General features: G+C 41.3%; 4 protein-coding genes and 4 non-coding genes across 8 annotated transcripts; 4 read left to right on the plus strand and 4 right to left on the minus strand.

Moving 5' to 3' along the window:
• Positions 1-1,786: 1,786 nt before the first annotated feature.
• LOC135110123 (uncharacterized) lies at positions 1,787-3,751 on the minus strand. Its single transcript, XM_064022080.1, has 2 exons — positions 3,678-3,751; positions 1,787-2,884 (listed from the first exon to the last, which is right to left on the minus strand). The coding sequence occupies exons 1-2, from the start codon at positions 3,749-3,751 to the stop codon at positions 2,035-2,037; spliced, it is 924 nt and encodes a 307-aa protein (XP_063878150.1). The 3' UTR covers positions 1,787-2,034.
• Trnap-agg (transfer RNA proline (anticodon AGG)) lies at positions 2,932-3,003 on the plus strand. The gene has a single exon. It is a non-coding gene; the product is annotated as a tRNA-Pro (tRNA).
• A 2,613-nt stretch (positions 3,752-6,364) lies between the features above and the next one.
• Positions 6,365-7,909, minus strand: LOC135110772 (uncharacterized). The gene is made up of 2 exons (XM_064023377.1): positions 7,540-7,909; positions 6,365-6,983 (listed from the first exon to the last, which is right to left on the minus strand). The coding sequence occupies exons 1-2, from the start codon at positions 7,540-7,542 to the stop codon at positions 6,633-6,635; spliced, it is 354 nt and encodes a 117-aa protein (XP_063879447.1). The 5' UTR covers positions 7,543-7,909; the 3' UTR covers positions 6,365-6,632.
• Trnap-agg (transfer RNA proline (anticodon AGG)) lies at positions 7,147-7,218 on the plus strand. Its single transcript has one exon. It is a non-coding gene; the product is annotated as a tRNA-Pro (tRNA).
• A 2,142-nt stretch (positions 7,910-10,051) lies between the features above and the next one.
• Positions 10,052-11,348, minus strand: LOC135110773 (uncharacterized). The gene is made up of 2 exons (XM_064023378.1): positions 11,262-11,348; positions 10,052-10,646 (listed from the first exon to the last, which is right to left on the minus strand). The coding sequence occupies exons 1-2, from the start codon at positions 11,262-11,264 to the stop codon at positions 10,299-10,301; spliced, it is 351 nt and encodes a 116-aa protein (XP_063879448.1). The 5' UTR covers positions 11,265-11,348; the 3' UTR covers positions 10,052-10,298.
• Trnap-agg (transfer RNA proline (anticodon AGG)) lies at positions 10,900-10,971 on the plus strand. Its single transcript has one exon. It is a non-coding gene; the product is annotated as a tRNA-Pro (tRNA).
• Positions 11,349-13,943: 2,595 nt separating the features above from the next.
• On the minus strand, positions 13,944-15,779 carry LOC135110477 (uncharacterized). Its single transcript, XM_064022834.1, has 2 exons — positions 15,689-15,779; positions 13,944-15,111 (listed from the first exon to the last, which is right to left on the minus strand). Exons 1-2 carry the CDS (start codon positions 15,689-15,691, stop codon positions 14,311-14,313), a joined length of 804 nt encoding a protein of 267 aa, XP_063878904.1. The 5' UTR covers positions 15,692-15,779; the 3' UTR covers positions 13,944-14,310.
• Trnap-agg (transfer RNA proline (anticodon AGG)) lies at positions 15,265-15,336 on the plus strand. The gene has a single exon. It is a non-coding gene; the product is annotated as a tRNA-Pro (tRNA).
• Positions 15,780-24,691: the final 8,912 nt, after the last annotated feature.

Genomic DNA, 24,691 nt, shown 5'->3' on the forward strand with positions numbered 1-24,691 from the left:
CCTAAAGAATGGGGACGAAGGAATATTCCAAAATATGATGTGAAGGTTCTTGAGATTTCCTTCTTGAAAGAGTTCAGTTTATAGCAAGAAGGAGATACAAAAGAAGATAGAGAGTTCCAGAGTTTACTGGTTAATTCTTGCATTAGAAACTTCACAGAACAGGACTAAGAAAAGCAGAAGGTCTTGTGCAACGCGGATGAAGGAAACATTCAGTCTACAAGATTAGAGGAGCAATTAGCATGAAAGTAGCGATAGGAGTTTTCATGCCTATGTCTTTGATTGATGACCACGTGATGATCACCTGGTGACCTGAGTGGGAAGCTGGGTTCCCTGGAGGAATCCCCACCGCGTCAGGATTGCATAGGGTGCAGAGGGAGGAAAGATTCCATCAAAACTGTATTGACATGGTATGAGGTGCTGGACACAATGGAAACACATTTCTCAATACTTATTCAACGCTTAAAGTGTTATTAATGTATTGTGGTAACGAAGTATAAGAAGTAGCTGTATTTCATGGATAAATGTGTTTAATGAGATAACTATTGGTGGCAACCACAGTGAAGGGTGACCCCGCCTATCAGCAGCTAGCCCAGGCTGCAGGCAGGTCAGATTCCTGCCACCCGTCGTCTCGTTGGTTCCTGGATACTGCGTGTTCCGATGGACATCCTGGAAGGCGTTCGCGTATCTTGGGGGTGGATCTCACCACTTTGGTCAAGTACTGAGTGGTTAGGTGGAGCATTTCCTCTGGTGGTTCCAGCAGTTGTGGGGCGTTCGTCGAGTGTGTTATTCAGTGATTGGTTTCCTTGTTTGGCAGAGGAGCTACTGGGTCTCAGGGAGTGATGAACTTTTTATTTAGTGAGGACGAAAGAGCGACATCCTCGTACAGAGTAAGCAGGTGTGGGATAGAGAAAACTGACGGAGACAGGTCAGAACAAGAGGACAAGAGGAGTTGCTTAAAATATCATTGACGATTAGTATCAAGAGAGTGGGTGATTGGAGAGAACCCTGAAGAACGCCACTGTTATTGAACTTATTACAAGAACAGTGACAGTCAACCATAGCTCCAACGGAATGGTCAGAAAGGAAACTTGAAATATAGTTATAGAGAGAAGGATAGAAGTAGGAGGGAAGTTGGAAATAAATGCTTTGTGCCAGACTCCATCAGATGTTTTTGATATGTACAGCAACATCTAAAATCGTATTGAAACCTCTAAAAGAGAACGACTACGACTCAGTAAGGAGGGCAAATGTGTCTCAGGAGATGAAAAGCCAAGGTAGCGTACATATTTATTTGCCCATCTTTTATTTCCTATTTCTTTTGTTGTTTGTGTTTTGTTTTGTTTTTGTTTTCTTTGCTTTTTCATTTCTGATTATATTATTATTATTATTACTATTATTATTATTATTATTATTATTATTATTAATATTATTATTATTTCTATTATTATCATTACTGTTATTATTGTTGTTGTTGTTGTTATTATTATTATTATTATTATTATTATTATTATTATTATTATTATTATTATTATTATTATTTATTATCATCATTATTATTAGTAGTAGAAGTACTAGTACTAGTAGTACTACTACTAGTAGTAGTAGTAGTATAAATATCATAATTTTTATTTTATTTATTTATTTATTTATTTTTTTTTTTACCGCGTTTAGTTTAGGATACATTTTCTTCCAGATTTCAGGAGTGAGCAAAAAAAACAAAACAAAAAAAAAAACAATCAGGAAAGAAAATGGGACAGGTGAATAAAAGTATATATACAAACAGCAACTTTTTGTTGATCATTTTAATATTGACTCATCTTCGCCTTCTGTAATGGTTACACGGCTGGCCTTGGTGCACACGCAAGAGCGTACACACAGAAACATACACGTGGGGGGGGAGAGAGAGACAGAGAGAGAGAGAGAGAGAGAGAGAGAGAGAGAGAGAGAGAGAGAGAGAGAGAGAGGGGGGGGGGGTTACATTATTTTTCGTCATTCTTCTTCCTGTTACCTGTTTGTTATTCAGGATCATTTGTTTTACTTGCCATATCCTCCGCTCAAACCACCGTTGGTACCACCATTGGAACCACCATAGCCACCGTTGGAAACACCGTTGGTACCACCATTGGAACCACTAAAGCCGCCGTTGGAACCGCCGTTGAAAGCACCATTGGAACCACCATAGCCGCCGTTGGAACCACCGTTGAAACCAACATTGGAACCACCAAAGCCGCCGTTGGAACCGCCGTTGAAACCACCATTGGAACCACCATAGCCGCCGTTGGAACCACCGTTGAAACCACCATTGGAACCGCCGTTGGAACCAGCGTAGCCTCCGTTAGAGCCACCGTTGGAACTGCCGTAGCCGCCGTTGGAACCGCTGCTCAGAGGCGCCCCGAGGTTAAAGACAGCAAAACCTGTGGCTGTTCTTCCGTTGCTTCCCCCATTGCTTCCATATCCTCCATTGTTTCCTCCATTATTGCCATAACCTCCGTTTCCTCCTCCGTTTATTCCATTTCCTCCGTTGCTTCCGTAGCCGCCGTTGGAACCACCGTTCAACCCACCGGTGGAACCGCCGTAGCCTCCGTTGCTGCCGTTGCTGCCAAAACCGTTGTTTCCTCCGTTGCTTCCATATCCACCCCCGTTTCCTCCGTTGCCTCCGTTTCCTCCGTGGCCGTTCCTTCCGTTACCGTTGCTGAAGGAGGAGTGGGAGGACAGGTCGGGCGCCCCACAGCACACGCCCACCAGAAGCACCACGCCAGCACAGGCGAACAGAACCCTCTGTTGTGTGGGGAGGAGAGAGGTGCTGTTAGCTCTATTACTGCTGCTACAAGAACAACAACAATATCTACAGCTGGTACTGGTACTACCACTACTACTACCACCACTACCATCGTCATGTTATCTTCCTTACAATCTTCCCAATTACCCAGCGGCCTGATGGTCTAGGGGTATGATTCTCGCTTAGGGTGCGAGAGGTCCCGGGTTCAAATCCCGGTCAGGCCCAGTGAAGAAAAGTCTTTGTTTTGCCTTCTCTTCCTTTTGAGCTGACTGTCCCGGCATACTTTATTGTCTTGAATATAATTGAGAGAGAGAGAGAGAGAGAGAGAGAAAGAGAGAGAGTGTGTGAGAGCACCATAAGGAGTGAATAAAGAGGGAATAATAAGAAATCATCAAATACAGAAATAAGGAATTGCATGGTTCAAGAGGAAGAGACAAGGGACATAAGAAAAAAAAAATAAGACAGTCAGAGAGAGAGAAACAAGAGAAAAAGAGAAAGCACTAAACAAACAAGAAGGCAAGCAGTGTTCTTCACAACCCACCATGTTTAGTTGTGTAGAGAAGTGGAGACGAGCGAGAACTCTGCCGATGAAGCTGCTCAACAAACCTTATATACCACTGACTTAGTTGTCACACTCCCTACTGCTGCTCCTCCACGCTCATTAATAATGTATTTTCTTCATCATTCTTTCCACCGCAATGAAGAAAAGTGCAGGCAATCCATAGAAGCTTTTAAGAAATGAAGGTCATCTTTGATTGTTGTTAGGAGAGAAGGCAGCGTGTATGGGATATCAGCCACTGGCAGCGCAATCTTTAACCTTGGAGGTCCTCGCTAGTACTGCCAGGGAGTGCGCAAGGGAGTCTTCACTCTTCTTTTACCTAACTACCTATAAACGCACCCGCTTTTGGAAGAAAGGGGTCTTCTGGTGCACTGGCTGGAATCCTGGCCATGATCCGAGGGTGGCAAGAGCATCCACTCTTGGTAACGGTTTTTAAATGCCAAATTCAAATTCCTTCGTTATGTAATAAGCACCATTTTATCCTTGATGGAGTAGGGAATCTGGGGACGTAAATTCGGATCCATCTTTACAAAATAGGGTCTCTGCCCAAGGAATTCGAAGGAGGTAGGAAAAAGAGACCTACTACAGGTGCCAATCCCTAAAATAAAACAGAGCCGAAAGAAATATTCGAAATCAGGCAAGAAGTTTCTTAAAATCTCTTTGTAAGAGTTCACATAATTGGAAAGAGAAAATACAAAAGAGAGGGATTCCCAGAGTTTACTGGTTAACTCTTGCATTAGGGAGCTTTCATAGAATAGGAAAAAAAAGAAAGTAGAAAGTCTTGTTCAGCGAGAATGATAAGAGGCATACAGTGAGGAAGATCAGAAGAGCAGTTAGTGTGAAAGTACTGATAGGAGTTTCCATGTCTGTATCTTTCATTAATGACCACGTGGTGACTATGTGGCGACCTGAGTGGGCGGCTGGGTCTCCTGTGGGTATTCTTACCGCACAATAATTGCATAAGGAGCTGAGTGAGGAAAATTCCGTAGTGGAAGGTTCCATCAAAACTGTTTTGAAGTGCTGTGAGATGTTGGGCGCAATGGAAACACATTTCACAGTACATATCCGGTACTTGTTGTGTTTATTAATGTATTATGGTAACGAAGTAAGACAAGGATCTGTTTTTCATGTATAAATGTGTTTGATGAGATAACTATAGCTGGCAACCACAGTGGCGGGTGATCCTGCTGCCCTCCGCTGAGCCAGACAGGTCAGATTTCTGCTACCCGTGGTCTCGTTGGGTCCAGGATGCGGTGTGTTCCAATGGACGTCCGGCAGGGCGTTCCTGTATCTTATTTCACCACATTGGTCAGGTATTGAGTAGTTAGGTGGAGCATTTATTCTGGTGGTTCCAGCAATAATGGAGCGTTCGTCCATTGTTTTATTTCTGATGTTTTTTTCGTGTTTGCCATGGAGACCTTATTGGTTGCAGGCCTGATGGGCTACTTTGGTCTTCCTTCTTGAGAGGTGATGAACCTTTTCATTAAGTGAGGGGGGAAGAGCGACACCTCTAGAGATTTAACAGCTCTGGGGTAGAGAAAATATTACTTACACAGGTCAGAACGCCTGGGTTCATAGAAACTGTTTCGGGAAAAGCCGAGATGAGAAGTTTCTCTTTTAGATTATTAACAAAGGACACACCGATGATTATCAGTGTAGAAGAATGGCTCAGGTTATTATCACTGAAAAGGAGGGGATAGTACTTTGTGTCGAGTAGGTACAGTAAAATCCCTCTTATACGGCATCAACGAGACCGCCGACATGCCGGATACCAGAAGTTGCCGGATACTTGAATAGAAGTGAAATTATGTCCACAATCACCACCCTACACTCACGCATCTTACCATAACAAAGATCAGCTGATCTTAATCAGCAGCTGATCTGATCAGCTGCTTAAGTGTAAGCACAACACGCTTCCTCTTTTCTACAACTTTAGGCATGATGAAGGCGTCAGGCGATAAACAGTGCACACGCGGGACTGAGTCACTGAGTAAACACAGTGCAGTGGACTGCAGGTGGCGCGAAGCAGTGCGCTCTGGTGCCGAGGGGACAAAGTATGCCTCGCGCGGGAATTCTAATCGATTTCATGAGTACACATTGATTTTTTCTTATTGATTTTAAGGCTCGGGGAAAAATGTGCCGGATACTTGAAGCTGCCGGATACTCGAATGCCGGATAAGAGGGATTTTACTGTATATGAAAGAATTTGGTTTTTGAGGCCTTGAAGAACTTTCACTGGAAATATTTACATGAAAGTAAGGCATCCTATGGCTTATCTTCGTGTGTTGCTGAATCACTGAAGGACAGGACATCTAACAAAAGACGTGGAAAGTGCAGGGTGCTTTTGTCAGCATATGAGTGGATAGAAAAAGAAGTGTGGCTTAGAAAATCATTCACGAATAATTGCAAGAGAATGGGTGATTGAACAGAACACTGAGGAACTTCGCTGTTAATAGACTTATGACAGGAACAGTGACAGTCTACCAAAGCACTAATAGAATGGGCGGAAGGGAAACTTGGAATTTAGTTGCAGAAAGAAGAATAGAAGTAGGAGGGAAGGCTGGAAATAAATGCTTTGTGCCAGACTCCATCAGATGTTTTTGATATGTATAGCAACATCTAAAATCTCATCGAAAGCCCTAAAAGAAAACGACCATGACTCAGTAAGGAGGGCACACAAGTTTCTGGAGATGACAAGCTCATGTAACGTAGATATAATAATGATAATATTCACTTGCCTATGTTTTATTTCCTTTGTAATTTTTTTCTTCATTTTCTTTCCGTTTCATTTCTGATTATGATTATATTATCATTATTATTATTATTATTATTATTATTATTATTATTATTATTATTATTACTATTATTATATTATCATTATTATTATTATTAGTAGTAGTAGTAGTAATAATCGTTTCTATTTTATTTTATCCTTTTATTTTTGTTTTTTGTTTTCCAGACTTCAGGAATGAGAAAAAAAAAAAACAGTCAGGAAAGAAATAGCTATAGGCGAATAAAAGTATATGTACAAACAGCAACTTTTTATTGATCGTTTTAATATTGACTCTTCTTCGTCATCGCTGATGCTTACACGGCTGGCTTTGATGCACACGCAGGGACACAAATACATGAAGGGAGACAGACAGACAGACAGACAAAGAGAGAGAGAGAGAGAGAGAGAGAGAGAGAGAGAGAGAGAGAGAGAGAGAGAGAGAGAGAGAGAGAGAATTACGTTCACATTAGTTCTTCCCTTTCATCTTCTTGTCGTGTGTTGGTCATGTGGAGTTATTTGGTTCACTTGCCGTAGGTGATGGGACGGCCGTTGGAACCGCCGTTGGAACCGCCGTGCCTGCCATTGAAACCGCCGTTAGAACCCCCGTTGGAACCATAACCTCCATTTGAGCCACCGTTGAAGCCGCCATTAGATCCACCGTTGAACCCGCCATTGGAACCGTCGTAGCGGCCGTTGCCTCCGTTGTTGCCGTTGCTGCCAAACCCGTTGCCTCCTCCGTGGCATCCGCTGCATCCGTGTCCACCTCCGTTTCCTCCGTGGCCGTTACCATTGGAGGAGTGGGAGGACAGGTCGGGCGCCCCAGAGCACACGCCCACCAGCAGCACCACGCCAGCAAAAGCCAACAGAACCCTCTGTTGTGTGGGGAGAGGTGAGGTGATGTTAGCTGTACTACTGCTGCTACAACAACAATAACAGCAACACTGTTACTACTGTATTATTACTACCAAGATTACTGTTACTAATGCTGCTACAACTCACATCTTATCAACTTTACAAAACTTATATTTATAAGGTGGCCTGATGGTCTAGGGGTATGATTCTCGCTTAGGGTGCGAGAGGTCCCGGGTTCAAATCCCGGTCAGGCCCGGTGATACACTTATTCTTTATTTTGCCTTCTCTTCCTTCAAGCTGAGCGTGCCCGTGCAACCTGTATTGTCCAAAATGTAATGGAGAAAAACAGAGAAACAGAAAGAGAGATAGAAAGAGAGAACACACCATAACGAAGGGCATGTAAGAAGGGAATAAAGACTAATTAGCAAATATAGAAAAAAGAAATAAATTTTAAGAGGCAACGAAAAGTGCAACAAACAGAAAAGTCATCCAAGGAAAGAGAGAAACACTTTAAAGAGAGAGAGACGAACCAGACAAAGAAGACAAGCAAGCAAGCAAGTGTTCCTCACAACCCACCATGTTTGGTCGTGTAAAGAAGTGGAGACGAGTGAGAACTCTGCCGATGAAGCTGCTCAGCAAACCTTATATACCACTGCCTCAGTTGTCACACACCGCCTCGTCCTCCCTTCTACTGGTCCTCCACGCTCATTAATCATGTGTTTTCTTCATCATTCTCCCCACCGCAAAGAATAAAAAAAGTTAAGGCAATCCGCAAAAGCGGCAAGCAGGGAAGGTCACCTTTACTTGTGGTTAGAAGGAGAGGAGGCAGCGTGTATGGGTGATCAGGCACTGGCAACGGAAGCTTCAACCTTGGAGGTCCTTGCTACCACCGCCAGGAAGTGAGCGAGTGAGTGCTGAGTCTTCTTTCATCTAACTGTTTTTTCAATATATCCTTATATCTTTACGTAAGTGAGTCTTTGGCTAAGGGATATGACAGTGGTGGAAAAAAAAGGCCCACTACAGGTGCCATTCCCTAAAGAATGGGGACGAAGGAATTTTCCAAAATATGATGTGAAGGTTCTTGAGATTTCCTTCTTGAAAGAGTTCAATTTATAGCAAGAAGGAGATACAAAAGAAGATAGGGAGTTCCAGAGTTTACTGGTTAATTCTTGCATTAAAAACTTCACAGAACAGGACTAAGAAAACCAGAAGGTCTTGTGCAACGCGGATGAAGGAAACATTCAGTCTACAAGATTAGAGGAGCAATTAGCATGAAAGTAGCGATAGGAGTTTTCATGCCTATGTCTTTGATTGATGACCACGTGATGATCACCTGAGTGGGAAGCTGGGTTCCCTGTAGGAATCCCCACCGCGTCAGGATTGCATAGGGTGCAGAGGGAGGAAAGATTCCATCAAAACTGTATTGACATGGTATGAGGTGCTGGACACAATGGAAACACATTTCTCAATACATATTCAGCGCATAAAGTGTTATTAATGTATTGTGGTAACGAAGTATAAGAAGTAGCTGTATTTCATGGATAAATGTGTTTAATGAGATAACTATTGGTGGCAACCACAGTGAAGGGTGACCCCGCCTATCAGCAGCTAGCCCAGGCTGCAGGCAGGTCAGATTCCTGCCACCCGTCGTCTCGTTGGTTCCTGGATACTGCGTGTTCCAATGGACATCCTGGAAGGCGTTCGCGTATCTTTGGGGTGGATCTCACCACTTTGGTCAAGTACTGAGTAGCTAGATGGAGCATTTCCTCTGGTGGTTCCAGCAGTTGTGGGGCGTTCGTCGAGTGTGTTATTCAGTGATGGGTTTCCTTGTTTGGCAGAGGAGCTACTGGGTCTCAGGGAGTGATTGACTTTTTATTTAGTGAGGAGGAAAGAGCGACATCCTCCTACAGAGTAAGCAGGTGTGGGATAGAGAAAACTGACGGAGACAGGTCAGAACACCTAAATGCATACAAGCTGTTTTAGCAAAGCATGAGATAAGAAGTTTCTGTTTTTGATTATGAATAAGGGGCACACCGATGATGTTTAATGTAGAAGAGCACAGTTGAGTGTCATTGAAGAAGAGGGGATAGTACATTGACATTGTATTGAGTAGGTAGATTAATGAATTGGGTTTGTGAGGCATTGAGAAACAATAAGTATGTTCTTTCCGATTGAAAAATTTTATGTGTTTTGTGGCTTCTCTTCGTGAGTTGCTTAATTTCATAACGATTGGACGTCTGGGTAAAGATATGGAAAAGTACAGAGTGGTTTCGTTAACGTAAGGAGTGGATAGGACAAGATGAGTTGCTTAAAATATCATTGACGATTAGTATCAAGAGAGTGGGTGATTGGAGAGAACCCTGAGGAACGCCACTGTTATTGAACTTATTACAAGAACAGTGACAGTCAACCACAGAAAGGAAACTTGAAATGTAGTTACAGAGAGAAGGATAGAAGTAGGAGGGAAGTTGGAAATAAATGCTTTGTGCCAGACTCCATCAGATGTTTTTGATACGTACAGCAACATCTAAAATCTTATTGAAACCTCTAAAAGTGAACGACTATGACTCAGTAAGGAGGGCAAATGTCTTTTAGGAGATGAAAAGCCAAGGTAGCGTACATATAATGAATACAGTAATAGAATATTTATTTGCCCATCTCTTATTTCCTTTTTCTTTTATTTGTTATTTGTTTTGTTTTCTTTTCGTTTTTATTTTTCATATTATTATTATTATTATTATTATTATTATTATTATTATTATTATTATTATTATTATTATTATTGTTATTATTATTACTGTTATTGTTGTTGTTGTTGTTGATGTTGTTGTTGTTGTTGTTAGTAGTAGTAGTAGTAGAAGTAGAAGTAGTGATACTAGTAGTACTAGTAGTAGTAGCAATATAGGTTTAATTATTTTTATCTTATTTTATTTATTTATTTTTTATTCATTTATTTATGTTTTTTTTTCTTTGTTTACCGCGTTTAGTCGAGGATACATTTACTTCTAGACTTCAGGAGTGAGTAAAAGAAAAACAATCAGGAAAGAAAATGGGATAGGTGAATAAAGGTATATATACAAACAGCAACTTTTTGTTGATCGTTTTAATATTGACTCATCTTCGCCTTCCGTAATGCTTACACGGCTGGCCTTGGTGCACACGCAGGGGCGTACACACAGAAACATACACGTGGAGAGAGAGAGAGAGAGAGAGAGAGAGAGAGAGAGAGAGAGAGAGAGAGAGAGAGAGAGAGAGAGAGAGAGAGAGAATTATGTTCACAATAGTTCTTCCTTTTCATCTTCCTGTCGTGTGTTGGTCATGTGGAGTCATTTGGTTCACTTGCCGTAGGTGATGGGACGGCCGTTGGATTGGCCGTTGGAACCACTGTGCCCGCCATTAAAACCGCCGTTTGAACCCCCGTTGGAACCATAACCTCCATTGGAGCCACCGTTGAAGCCACCATTGGATCCCCCGTTGAACCCGCCGTTGAACCCGCCATTGGAACCGTCGTAGCGGCCGTTGCCTCCGTTGTTGCCGTTGCCTCCTCCGTGGCATCCGCTGCATCCGTGTCCACCTCCGTTTCCTCCGTGGCCGTTACCATTGGAGGAGTGAGAGGACAGGTCAGGCGCCCCAGAGCACACGCCCACCAGCAGCACCACGCCAGCAAAAGCCAACAGAACCCTCTGTTGTGTGAGGAGAGGTGAGATGATGTTAGATCTACTACTGTTGCAACAACAACAATAACAGCAACACTGCTACTACTACTACTACTACTACTACTACTATTACTACTACTACTGCTGCTGCTTCTACTACTACTACTACTACTACTACTACTACTACTACTACTACTACTACTACTACTACTTCTACTACTACTACTACTACTATTACTACCAGCATCATGTTTTTAACCGTACAACCCTTCTTAACAACGGCCTGATGGTCTAGGGGTATGATTCTCGCTTAGGGTGCGAGAGGTCCCGGGTTCAAATCCCGGTCAGGCCCAATGAAAGGTTGCCTCTTTATTTTGCCTTCTCTTCCTTAGAGCTGAGGTATTCCTACGTGTTGTATAGTCTGGAGAAAAAGAGATAGATAGAGAGAGTGGGAGAGCGAGAAGAAAGAGTAAATAAAGAGGGCAGAATAACGAATCAACTAATTCATAAATACAAGATAACTTGATAAAAGAGGCAGTGAAAAGGGATGATAGAAAAAAAAGAGACAAAGAGAGACAAACAATACAGAAAAGAGACAGCACCAAACAAACAAGAGGGCAAGCAGTGTTCTTCACAACCCACCATGTTTAGTTGTGTAGAGAAGTGGAGACGAGCGAGAACTCTGCCGATGAAGTTGCTTAACAAACCTTATATACCACTGCCTCAGTTGTCACACGCCGCCTCGTCCTCCCTACTACTGCTCCTCTACGTTCATTAATCATGTAATTTCTTCATCATTCTCTCCACCACAAAAAGGAAAAAAAGTTCAGGCAATCCGTAGAAGCTTCAGGCAAAGAAGGTCATCTTTGCTTGTGGTTAGAAGGAGCGGAGGCGCTGGGCTCGTCCTCGCCTTCATCACCTCGTCCTTGGAGGTTCCTGATGTTGCATCCCACCCTTCCTCCTCCGCGGTCTCCAGCCACGGACACCACTACGTACACAGGCCCAGACTGTACAGACCAGTGGAACTGCCCCGTCCCCACAGCAGCGGATGTGGGGCATCAGCCACTGGAACGCAAACTTCAACCTTGAAAGTCCTCGGTACCACCACTAGGGAGTGAGCGAAGTAGTCCTGAGTGTTCCTTTACCAAGCTATTTGTTACTGTCTTTCATTATTCCCTTATATCTTTTGTGTAAGACGGTGTCTGGCCAGTTTTTAATTAAAGAATAAGACGAAATGGAGTATTCGAAAGTAGAGAAATCTTTAAATGTCTCTCTTGAGAGAGTTCATGTCATTAATAGGGGAAAATATATCAGCAGGCAGGAAGTTCCAGAGTTAATTAGTAAAAGGGATAAAAGATTATGAATACTGGTTAACACCTGCATAAGGGAGGTGAACAGAATAGGTATGAGATAATGTAAAAATTCTTCTGGAACGAAGAACTGTTGCAGTATCAGGAGAGTGATGCAGCGAGCACGATCAGAAATGCAGTTAGCATAAAAGAAGCGATTGAAGATAGCAAAAGATGCAACATTGATACGAAGAGAGAGAAACTGAAGACAGTCATTTGGAAGACAGATGTTGATAAGAGAAAATGCTTTTGATTCCACACTGCTCAAAAGAGAAGGCCCTTATCCGTCCATGCATGGCCTCTTATACGCGTTGAAGTCTGTTATTTGTTTCCATTCCCGTGTCTTTGTTTGGCGATTACGTGGTGGTCGTGTGGGTGACATGAGTGGGCGGGTTGGTCGCTAGGATTGTAAAGTGCGCTGAAGGGAAGAAAATTTCATAGCGGAAGATTCCATCAAATCTTTGTTAAAGTGTTATGAGATGCTGGAGGTAATGGAAACACATCTTTCAGTACATGTTCAAAGCTTTAAGTGTTATTAATGTATTGTGGTAACGAAGTATAACAGAGATCTGTATTCAAAGAGTAACTGTGTTTACGGAGCTGGCAGCCACGGTGGTGAGTGACCCCGGTGCCCAGACGCTGACCCAGGCAGGTCATATTCCCGCCACTTGTCGCCTCGTTGTTTCCTGGAAGCGGCATATTCCAATGGGCGTCCTGCGAGGCGTTCCCGTATCTCAGGGGAGGATCTCATCACACTGGTGAAGTATTGAGTAGTTAGTGGAGCTTTTTCTCAGGTGGTTCCAACAGTCAGGGAGCGTTCGTCCTGTGTGTTATTTGTTGTTGGCTTATTCTGTAAACCTCCATCTTTCTCCGCGCTTATGTAAATACTTGCTTTACCTATCATAAATTTTAGATTTAATGCTTATTATTGTTAGAGTTGCCTTGATTTATTTACCGCCTTTGGTTAACGTATATTTCTACATAGGGCATCACCAGTAAGTCCAACAAAATACCTTTCCTAGCGTTCAGAGAAGTATGGAAGCTGTAGGAGGATAGTTTAGAAATTTGTATCAGACTCCATCAAATGTTTCTGATATGTCTAAGGAAACAGCAAACATTTCACCAAAAACCATGAAAGAGGATGACCAAGATTCACCAAGAACCCTGGTAGAGTCGCCATGATGGAACCCACACTGGCGATTAGATATGACCGTGTATGATGACTGATGTTTAAAAATCTTTTTGTAGAGGCAAGATTTAAAAATGTTTTAAGGGGAAAAAATAAAGCAATAGGGTAGCGATTTTAGAGGGTAGAGCAGTTACCCTTTTTAGGAACAAGTTGAATGTAGGCAAATTTCAGTTAGGAAACGTAGATGTTGACAGAAAGAGTTGGCAAGGTGCGAGCACGGAGGCACAGTTACAGAGAACAGTAGGAGGACTTTATCAGGTTCACAAGCCTTCCGAGGGTTAAGACCAGCGAGGGCATGAAGAACATGACTATTAAGAATCGTAATAGGAGGCATGGAATAGTCGAATGGTGTAAGAGAGACAGGAATAAGCCTGAATAATCAAGAGTAAAGTTTTTAGCGAAGGTCTGAGCGAAGAGCTCACCTTAAGAGATAGATGAGATGGCAGTGGTGCCATCGGGTAGAAATAGAGAAGAAAAAAAAATGAACAGGAAAAGTTATTGTAGATAATTCTGGATGAATAGATTCTCCCTTTTCGTCTTCATATCGACGAATCATTTAGATTATACGTATTATTATTATTATTATTATTTTTATTATTATTATTGTTATTATTATTGTTGTTGTTGTTGTTGTTGTTGTTGTTGTTGTTGCTATTTTTATATATAATTTTATGTCAATTTAGTAAAACCCAGCATACATTTTCTTCAAGGCTTCATGAGTGTCAAAAAAAAAAAAAAAGGAAAGAAAGCGGGATAGGTGAATAGAGGGGTACACACACAGACACCTTTGTTGATCATTTTAATATTGACTCGTCTTCGCCATCGGAAATGTTTACACGGCTGGCACTGATACACACGTAGGGGCGCACACACACAGGCACACACAATGAAGAGAGAGAGAGAGAGAGAGGGAGAGGGGAAGGAAGAGATGCCTATTAAAGAAGAGTGGGAGAGGAAGGGAGAGAAGCAAGCAATAAATTATGTAGAAGAAAAAATAAATATATGAATAATAAAAAAAAACTTGACTTTTATCTAAGAGAGAGAGAGAGAGAGAGAGAGAGAGAGAGAGAGAGAGGGAGTGGGGGGGAGGGGTTTACAGTAGTTTTTCTCATTCATCTTCCTGTCACGTGTTTGTTATTTGGGATCAATTGTTTTACTTGCCATATCCTCCGCTGAAACCACCGTTGGAGCCACCGTTTGAGCCGCTATAGGCGCCGTTGGAGTCTCCGTTGAAACCACCGTTGAAACCACCATTGGAACCATCATAGCCGCCGTTGGAACCACCGTTGGTACCACCATTGGAACCACCATAGCCGCCGCTGGAACCGCCGTTGAAACCACCATTGGAACCACCATAGCCGCCGTTGGAACCACCGTTGAGACCACCATTGGAACCACCAAAGCCGCCGTTGGAACCGCCGTTGAAACCACCATTGGAACCACCATAGCCGCCGTTGGAACCACCGTTGAAACCACCATTGGAACCGCCGTTGGAACCAGCGTAGCCTCCGTTAGAGCCACCGTTGGAACTGCCGTAGCCGCCGTTGGAACCGCTGCTCAGAGGCGCCCCGAGGTTAAAGACAGCAAAACCTGTGGCTGTTCTTCCGTTGCTTCCTCCATTGCTTCCATATCCTCCGTTGTTTCCTCCATTATTGCCATAACCTCCGTTTCCTCCTCCGTTTATTCCATTTCCTCCGTTGCTTCCGTAGCCGCCGTTGGAACCACCGTTCAACCCACCGGTGGAACCGCCGTAGCCTCCGTTGCTGCCGTTGCTGCCAAAACCGTTGCTTCCTCCGTTGCTTCCATATCCACCCCCGTTTCCTCCGTTGCCTCCGTTTCCTCCGTGGCCGTTCCTTCCATTACCGTTGCTGAAGGAGGAGTGGGAGGACAGGTCGGGCGCCCCACAGCACACGCCCACCAGAAGCACCACGCCAGCACAGGCGAACAGAACCCTCTGTTGTGTGGGGAGGAGAGAGGTGCTGTTAGCTCTATTACTGTTGCTACAATAACAACAATAACATCTACAATTACTACTGCTACTATCAGTACTACTACCACCACTACCATCGTCATGTTATCTTCCTTACAACTCGCCCAATTACCCAGCGGCCTGATGGTCTAGGGGTATGATTCTCGCTTAGGGTGCGAGAGGTCCCGGGTTCAAATCCCGGTCAGGCCCAACGTCAGAGTTGCGCTTTATTTTGGCTTCTCTTTGCTTTGGGTTGAGGGTGTCCCAAAGACTCTATACGTGCCTTGACGTGTGCCATTCAGCATAAGTCAGACTGCGTCAGGTTAGGGAGATCTTCACTCAGTTCCTATTTGAAGTTGTATATTTGGACGTGACTGTATGAAATGTACTGGAGAGAGAGAGAGAGAGAGAGAGAACACAACGCAGGAAAGAAGAAACGGAGAGAGAGTAAAAATTCTTGAATAAATGGAAAAAAACATGAAAAAGAAATGAAACAATGAAAAAAAAAGAGACAGTTCAACCAAGCAAAAAAAGAATGCAAACGTTCTTTTTCACAACCCACCATGTTTAGTCGTGAAGAGAAGTGAAGACGAGTGAGAACTCTGCTGAAGAAGCTCCCCACCAAACTTTATATACCTCTGCCTGAGTTGCCACACGCCACCTTGCTCTCCCTACTATCACTCAACGCTCATTAATCATATATTTTCCTTCTTATTCTTCCCAGCGCAGAAAGAAAAAAAAAATAAAATTGCTGGCAATCCGTAGAAGCGGCAAGCAAGGAAGGTCATATTTGCTTGTGGTCAGAAGGAGAGGAGGCGCTGGAAGAGGCCGAGGCAGGGGCTTGAGGCTGATGGTCTTGTGAAATGCGGCGGGCCTTGTGGAGGCGATGAGATGGTAGTGGAGGGTGGTGCAGGTGGGGGAGGATGTGGTGGGTGGCTGGGGAATGGCTGGGGGAGGTGATGGAGGGTAGTAGTGGTGTGGTCTTGTAGATGTGCTTGAAGGGGGTGGTTGCTCAAGGGCGCCTTCCAGTGTTTGTGTTGGCTAAATAGGGTGTCTGTGAAGGGAGCGGTGTGTGTGTGTGTGTGTGTGTGATTGTTGACTTGCTGGTGGAATTGTAGATTTAGTGTGGGTAATAGTGGAGTTACAGCAACGTGCATTGCTACTATTTGTTGTTGTTGTTGTTGTTGTTGCAGTTGTTGCAGTTGTTGTTCATGATCTTGTTCTTGTTGTTCTTCTTCTTGTGGTTCACTGTCCTCTTCTATTGTTAATATTGTTGTTGTTGTTGTTGTTGTTGTTGTTATTGTTGTTGTTGTTGTTGTTAGTTTCATTTTTCAGCTTGTGTCCACACATTTGTTTTATTGGCATTGCTTTTGTTATAATTCTTTAATAACTGAATGCAAATGATTATAATTTTTCATAAGGATCAGCGTGTTTATTTTGTTCATCTGTTTACTTATTTTTTTTTTTCATTTATCGTTAATGTTTTGTACTTATTGATACTCATACAAGTGTGATCGGAGTCTGTATAAGTTCGTAATCCTTTGATAATAAACCTTTAAACCACTCACACACACACACACACACACACACACACACACACACACACACACACATATATATATATATATATATATATATATATATATATATATATATATATATATATATATATATATATATATATATATATATATATATATATATATATATATATATATATATAAGTATTGCGATCAGTCCAACCATAACTGAGAGGGATTTAAAGCAGTAATAATAGTCTGATGAATGTCCAACTTATTAGATCCATCCAGAAAACGTACCATCGTCAAGCCACCAAACATCACCGCAACATCACAACACTTTTCACATCCCAGTCTCCCAATGATCATCGTCATATCATTTTCACACCTCCTGCATCCCATCCTGTACATCACCAGCATCACCACTACCACTATAGCTTCTCTACACGTGATATACCCAGTTCCTTGCCACGTCATCACCATTACATCACCATCACACCTCCTACATTCAATTCTTTGCATCATTACCACCATTAAATCTCCTACACACATTTCCTTCCATCACCAACACAACAGCACCAGCGTTACACTTCCCACCTCCCATTCCTCTCCTTCATTACACCTCTTCTTACTGCCCTCCGCCCTTCACCACGACATTCAGTAGTCACCACAGGGAAGATCACCTCTCAGTCGCCTCCCAAGTTGAAATTGAGCAGCATTCCCATTGTTACCTGGCCACCGGAAGTTACCTGCGTTGAAATTGTCGTTAATGGTAGTAATTGGACAGGAATGATATGTAATTTTTCCTTCCATTGTTCTGGTTATAATGTGATATAGTTTATTATTAAATTACAGATAGTTTTAGTTTGCTCTTTTCTTAAATGCATATAACTAGTTTTAATATGTTTTTTTAATATATTTGCAATGTTTATATTAAGCTGTGTACGCCATTGGTGAAAGAAAACTGTTGTTGTTGTTGTTGTTATTATTACCATCATTAATAATTCTATATCCACAGTAAGAAATTCCTCGTGGGAAAGACTCAATACAATGAAAAAAATAAAAAAAAATAAAAATGTGCATGCAAACAGAAGCACAGGCTCACACATTCAGAAACGCAGGACAATGCAAATAAAAAGAAAAAAAGAATGGAAAAAAAAAAGATAAGCAAACCAACAGACTCTTCCACCACCACCGCCGCCACCACCACCACCACCAATGTTATCTTTGCCCAGTGACCGTGTTATCTCACCGCACCAAAAAAAAGAAGAGAACACAAATAACTTTCACCGAACAGGAGCAGCCATCGGGGAGGCGTGACCGAGGGACGGGGGGAGGGAAAGGAAGGAGAGGTAGGGGGAGGGAGAGAGGTGAGAATGGCAGGAAGAAGGAAGGAAAGGAAGGGCAATGAAGGGTAAAGGAGATCCAGTCGATGAAAAAGGTGAAGGGAAAGGAGGAAAAAAAAAAGAAGGCGAAAGAGAAGAGGTGAAGGAAGAAGAGAATATGTAAATGCTAATGAAGGGGGGTGAATATCAGTAAAAAATTATAATGATGATGATGATGATAATGCTAAAAATGAGTTGCTCTTTATCATGCTCAAACCTTAAGCTACTGTTCAGAAAGACACGCTTATTGTTAGTCATCATCATCATCATCATCATCATCATAATCATCGTCATCATCATCATCATCACTATCAATACTGTTCAGATATGCGCAACCTACTTTCATAATTCCGTATTACGGCGCATTTTTCCTTATATTTTTTTTTTTCCTGCTATTATATTGAAGGGCAGCGTTATGCATCTCTCTCTCTCTCTCTCTCTCTCTCTCTCTCTCTCTCTCTCTCTCTCTCTCTCTCTCTCTCTCTCTCTCTCTCTCTCTCTCTCGACGAACATTAATAGCCATTGTGTGTGTGTGTGTGTGTGTTATGAATGATGTCTGAAGGATTCTTACAACTGTTACTCACTGCAAATAATTACATCCTTGCTCTGACAGAAGCATATATTCTACACACACACACAACACACACACACACACACACACACACACACACACACACACACACACACACACACATCACCAATGACTTCCTTTCTAAATTTACCTTCGCAATACCTGGAGATGATCAGAGCCATCGCACCTGTGTACTCACCTGTGTGTTGATAATTGCCGCTCCTACCTGGTGCACCACGCAATTCCCTGCACCTTCTCTCTAATGATTGCTTGGTGGTTGTCTCAAGGATCTTCTTTAGTTGACGCTGCATGACTCTTCCCGTTTTCTTTTGTCTGTGTATACGCTTAATTGGGTCTTCTGGAGGTCTCGTTCTTTACTTTAAAAAATTCTTCTTATTATCTTGTCAACGTCTAGAATGCTCCACTGGAAGATATTGTGGTTTTCAAGTGCGTTTTTACAATTCTAGTGATATTTCTGGCTTTACTGTAAATTACTTGGTGTTTTCAAGGGCTTTTCGAAGATTTTAATGTTTCAACAAGGATTTTGCACCTTCACCTGCCTCTATTGGAAGTTATTGTGGGGTTTTCACGATGCTTTAATAATTCTAGTAATATTTTGACAAGGGTTTTATAGTACCTTTAACTGGCTATACTGGAAGCTATTGTGAGGTCTTCAAGGATGTTTCGATAATTCTAGTAATACTTTGGCCAGGGTTTTCTGCTTTTACTTTGCTCCAAGGGGTGTTACTGTGGGAGGTTTCCAAGGATGTTTTAATAATTATACTGATGTTATGCCCAGGGTTTTGTACTTTTATTCGGCTGTACTGGAAATTACTGTGGGTTTTTCAGGGGTTCATGATTAACAGCTTAACAGGGATTTCACACCTTTAGCAGACTATATAGTGAAGATTGTCAGGGTTTTCAAGAATGTTCCCATGGTTATAGTAATAGTCTAACAAAGTCTGTACGCTTTTGAAAGGCTTTTATGAATACTGCAATGATTTTTTAAGTGTATTTTCACGATTCTGATGACAATTTAACAAAGATTCTGGATCAATGATGGGAAAAATTTCGTGAGATCCTGACTAATCATGTGTGTGTGTCCTCTGAAAATTTGTTCGTGTGAGAGCTTAAAGTGTATCAGAATAGTGACCTCAATCGCCGTTGCATTGTGCGAGTCATGTTACCTGTGAGCGGACGGCGGAAGTGTACAGGTGAGTGTTGCGTGTGTGTTGTGTGGAATATTAACATGCAGGTGAATAATAGTCATTACTTCAAAGGGTTAACTTATTGTATATGCCCTTCATTCTCTCTCTCTCTCTCTCTCTCTCTCTCTCTCTCTCTCTCTCTCTCTCTCTCTCTCTCTCTCTCTCTCTCTCTTCCCTAGTTTCTCCTTCGTTTTCCTTGTGTACATTAGCATTTTTACATCCACTATATCATCATCATTGCATTCCTCATCTTTCTTCTCTTTCCCTTCTTCGTCTTTTATGTTCCCCCTTTCTTCTCCCTTTTCTTCTTATCGCTTTCATTATTCACCTTCTCGTCTTTTCCGTCTTCATTCATTTCCTTGCCCCCGCCTTATTCTTTTTTTTCCCTCTTCTTTTTTTTCTGATAATCATCTTTCTTCTCTCATCGTCTTCTTCGTCTGTATTTGTTTCCTTGTCCTCGTCTTTTTCTTTTCCCTCGTCTTTCGTTTCATCTCATAATCATCGTCTTCTGATCGTCGTCTTCGTTTTCAGTCTCTTCCTTATCCTCGTCTTACTTTTTCCCTCGTCCTTCTTTTTCATCTCATAATTATCACCTTTCCCTCATTTTATTAACCTTCATCTTAATTTTCTTCCTTATCCTCGTTTTACTTCTTTTCCGTCGTCCTTTTTTTTTCATCTTATAATCATCACCTTTCCATCATTTTAACCTTCATCTTAATATTCTTCCTTGTCCTTGCCTTTCTCTCCGTCTTTTTTTTCAATCTCATAATCATCACCTTTCCGTCATTTCAACCTTCATCTTAGTTCTCTCACAAACACTCAGTTTCTTTCCATCTTGTCTTATTTCATCTATTCTCTTTGTCTCTCTCTCTGTCTCTAGTTCTCGTCGACCTCGTCCTCGTTGCAGGATTTCCTTATGGTCCTACAGTCCACCCTTTCCCTCACGTGCGCGGCGCCGACCAGGAAAGAGAGAGAGAGAACTGAGAATGCAATAAAGTTAAAGGAGATATGGATGAATAATGTATGAGGCGTCTCTCTTTCAAAGCAATCAGATGGACTTTTTTTCTCTCTCATTGGTTTTAGGGGAGATTCAGTTTGTTCTTGTTATTTTTATTTCTATCATGTTTCCTTTCTTGTCTTTGTATTTTATGTTGTTTCCATTTGTTTTGTGATTTGTTTCTTTCTTACAGACGGTTCTCTCTCTCTCTCTCTCTCTCTCTCTCTCTCTCTCTCTCTCTCTCTCTCTCTCTCTCTCTCTCTCTCTGCGTTAACTAAAATCATATAAAAAAATCCTTTCCGTGTCTATGATTCTCCCTACCTTTCCTCTCTCCTTTCCATACTTTCCTCTGTTTTTTGCTTCCCCCTTCCTTGCTTCCTCACTGTTTTCATAATGACCTCATACAGACTCTCCCTCTCTTTGTCACTCTCGCTCTCTCTCGCCTCAATCCTCTCTGAACATCAAACACGAATAAAAACTAACTCCTTTTCATGCTTGCCTCCATTACTGGGTGCTTTATTGCCTTACCCCGCCGTATCCCCTGCAGGGCTTCACTATTGCACCAAATATAGAAGGTAGCGCAACAACGACCCCGTTTTCTATGAGAGAGCCTTAGAGCTAGGGGATGACTCGCACAAATGTTTACACACGAACCAACCCCGCAGCTGTACGTATGAAAGGTAAGACACACACACACACACACACACACACACACACACACACACACACACACACACACACACACACACACACATGACTATTACCTTAAGTTGATTTATTGGAAGTGATTTTTTCGACTGTTTTAAGCTGTTTTATCTATTTATTTTTTTCTTATTTGTTATTATGTCTTCTTTTATAGATTGGTATTGCAAAAAAAATTGAGTTTCGGCTGTTGCTTTGTTTTGTGTTGTGTTTGTTGTTGTTATTTTTTTTTTATTTCTTTCGTGTATTCGTATATTCATTGTATTTTTATTTTTGTTAATGTTTTTTTTCCCCTTTTTCCTCAAGATATCTGTCCTTCGTGCTATTTGCTTTTCACTTTCCGTTTTCTCTTTCCCTTTCTCTTTTACCTACTTTCGTCTTGCGTTTACTAAAATCGTACCTGTATTATTATCCTCTTTCTTCTTCCTTGTCTTCATCCTCTTCTTTCCATTTATTTTTTGTATCATACTTCCAAACAAGGATTTTCTTAATGACCAAAGAGAAGCTGATTTAGGTAATGGGTTTTAAAATTATCAATGGATACAAGAGGAGATAGAAAAGACATAGTAAATAAAGAAGAGAGATAAAGATACGAGGACAAAGAGAGGGAGAGTAACGATTAACAATGGGACAGTAAAAGTAGGTAAAGAAATAAAGCAAGATAAAGGAAGAGAACAAGATGATGCATTGGAAAGATTAAAGAAAGTAGAGTGACGCAAATAAATAATGAGACTGTGATGAGTAAGCAACAAAACAAGGACTAGGAAGAGAGAGAGAGAGAGAGAGAGAGAGAGAGAGAGAGAGAGAGAGAGAGAGAGAGAGAGAGAGAGAGAGCTCATCTCGAAGCAGTGAACCATTGAATCATCTCACCTCAGCCTCGATATGAACCTTGAGAGTGACACACACACACACACACACACACACACACACACTGATACCATGCTTCATCTATATTATTACGGCAATGATGCTGCTGCGGCTGAAAATAGTGATAATAATAATATAAATAATAATAATAATAATAATAATAATAATAATAATAATAATAATAATAATAATAATAATAATAATGATAATAATGGCAATAGTGACCTTTGTTTCTAAAAGCGCTATGTCTGTCTGTATGGCTGTCTTTTTTTTACTTTTCATTTTATTCATTGATATGAACTCTCTATATTAGTATTTTCTTTTACTTTTCTTGATTAAATACTGTGCAGTTCAGATACAGTTCTTTTAATCGCAAAGTTCTTTTTTTTCTATTTTGTAAGTATATATATATATATATATATATATATATATATATATATATATATATATATATATATATATATATATATATATATATATATATATATATATATATATATATTGTGTTCATAGGAACATAATATTAACTTAAGCAATATTTCACTTTTAAATAAAATTAGTAATAATGCTCATTTTATTGATTTTTATAAACTTTCTATATCATTATTTTTCTTCTACTCTTCATGATGTAAATATCTGTAGTTTAGATGAATTTTTTATCACAAAAATAAAAAATAAATTAATAAATAAATAAATAAATAAATAAAAATAAAAATTCCAGTTCCAGACTTTAAAATATTGCAAAAATGTTCAGTGCCAGAATGCTCATCTGATAATACAGAACTGTTCCTTACTTAAAAGAGAGTAAAAATCCACTCTTCATTATTAATTGATTAAAAATTTTCTATATCAATATTTTCTTCTACTTTTCGTCATTTAAAATTTCGCAGTTTAGATGAAAACTTTTAACGAGAATTTTCTTTTTTCTAGATCCGGACCTTAAAATAAAATTAAAAACAAAATGTAATGTCTTTCTTTTATTTTTTTATTTTATCTATTAACACAGACCTGTGTGTACGAGGGGGATAATGAAACAGTAGCGGTTTCGAAATCACCTCATTTGAACAGGCTCTGAAACGCCAATGTGAAAGGAAACTTTGGGTCGATACCAGAAGAGCAATTCACCCTAGGTACATTTATTGTTCGCTCCCCAGATCGGGACTCTGGGCCTGATGTAGGAGTCGCCATATTAAATTTTAAATTTTGAAAGAAGGGTGTGCGAGCATTAGGTGTGTGTGAATGAAGAGTTGTGACCGCCCCCTTGTGTTGTGAGGAACGAAGGGGGACTTTTAATGACGTCACTGCTACGTTTTGCTCCTCTTCCTTCTTTCCTTCCTCATCCTCCTCTTCAGTCCGCGAGACACAAACACACAATAGAGTTGGAAATTTTGCTTGCTGCGTATTTATATGTTCTGTTTCTTCATCTCGTTTGCAAGCAGTTTTTCTTGTTTTTCTTTTTTTTATGTGTGTTTTTTGTCATTAATTTGTGTGATTATTATATATGAACAATGACAAGAAGAAAACAGTCATTATTATTATTGTTATCATTATTGTTTTTCGTTGTTTACGGTTCTGCATGTGATCATTGTTTGATTTGTTTGCTTAAGGAGAGGAATAAGAAAAAAAAATAATTAAACAGACAAAAAAAAAAGCAAGTGAACAAATAAAGGAAATAATGATAGCAAAATCTGCAGAGACAATTTTTTTATTCAGTCCTGAGAAAAAATATGAAAAAAAGAAAATTAGGAAATAAGTGTTCATAAGATTATTTATTTACACAGTTTATCACATCCTTGCTGCGTCTGGAGGAGTGGAAGAGTCAGCGGACCTCCATACAGGCCACCTGACTCTACCTGACAAGATTGGATTGTGGAACAGGGCATTTAGCGCCCGTATCCACCTGCACTACTTCCGTGACCACCACCGATGCCTCCACCGCCGTAGCCTCCACCTGATCCTCCGCCGAAGCCTCCACCAGAGCCGCCTCCGTGAACACCACCGATAGAACCGCCGCCGTAGCCTCCACCTGATCCACCTCCGTGTCCTCCACTGATGGAACCGCCGCCGTAGCCTCCATCAGAACCTCCGCTGATGATGACTGTGCTGGAACCGCCGCCGTAGCCTCCACCTGATCCACCGCCGTGACCTCCACCAATAGAACCACCGCCGTAGCTGCCACCTGATCCACCACCATGTCCTCCACCGATACTGATAGAACCGCCGCTGTAGCCTCCACCTGATCCACCGCCGTGTCCTCCACCGATGGATCCTCCACCGTAGCCTCCACCTGATCCACCTCCGTGGCCACCGCCAAT

Source organism: Scylla paramamosain, chromosome 20, assembly GCF_035594125.1.
Source record: "Scylla paramamosain isolate STU-SP2022 chromosome 20, ASM3559412v1, whole genome shotgun sequence".
Taxonomy (NCBI): domain Eukaryota; kingdom Metazoa; phylum Arthropoda; class Malacostraca; order Decapoda; family Portunidae; genus Scylla; species Scylla paramamosain.

Bases quoted from the DNA above. Each gene is read 5' to 3' on its own strand.
- LOC135110123 (XM_064022080.1), bottom strand. From the start codon at position 3,751: ATGCTCTTGCCACCCTCGGATCATGGCCAGGATTCCAGCCAGTGCACC. The intron at 2,885-3,677 runs GTGCGTTTATAG...TGACGATGGTAG, and splicing joins CCCCTTTCTTCCAAAAGCGG to TGGTGGTAGTAGTAGTGGTA.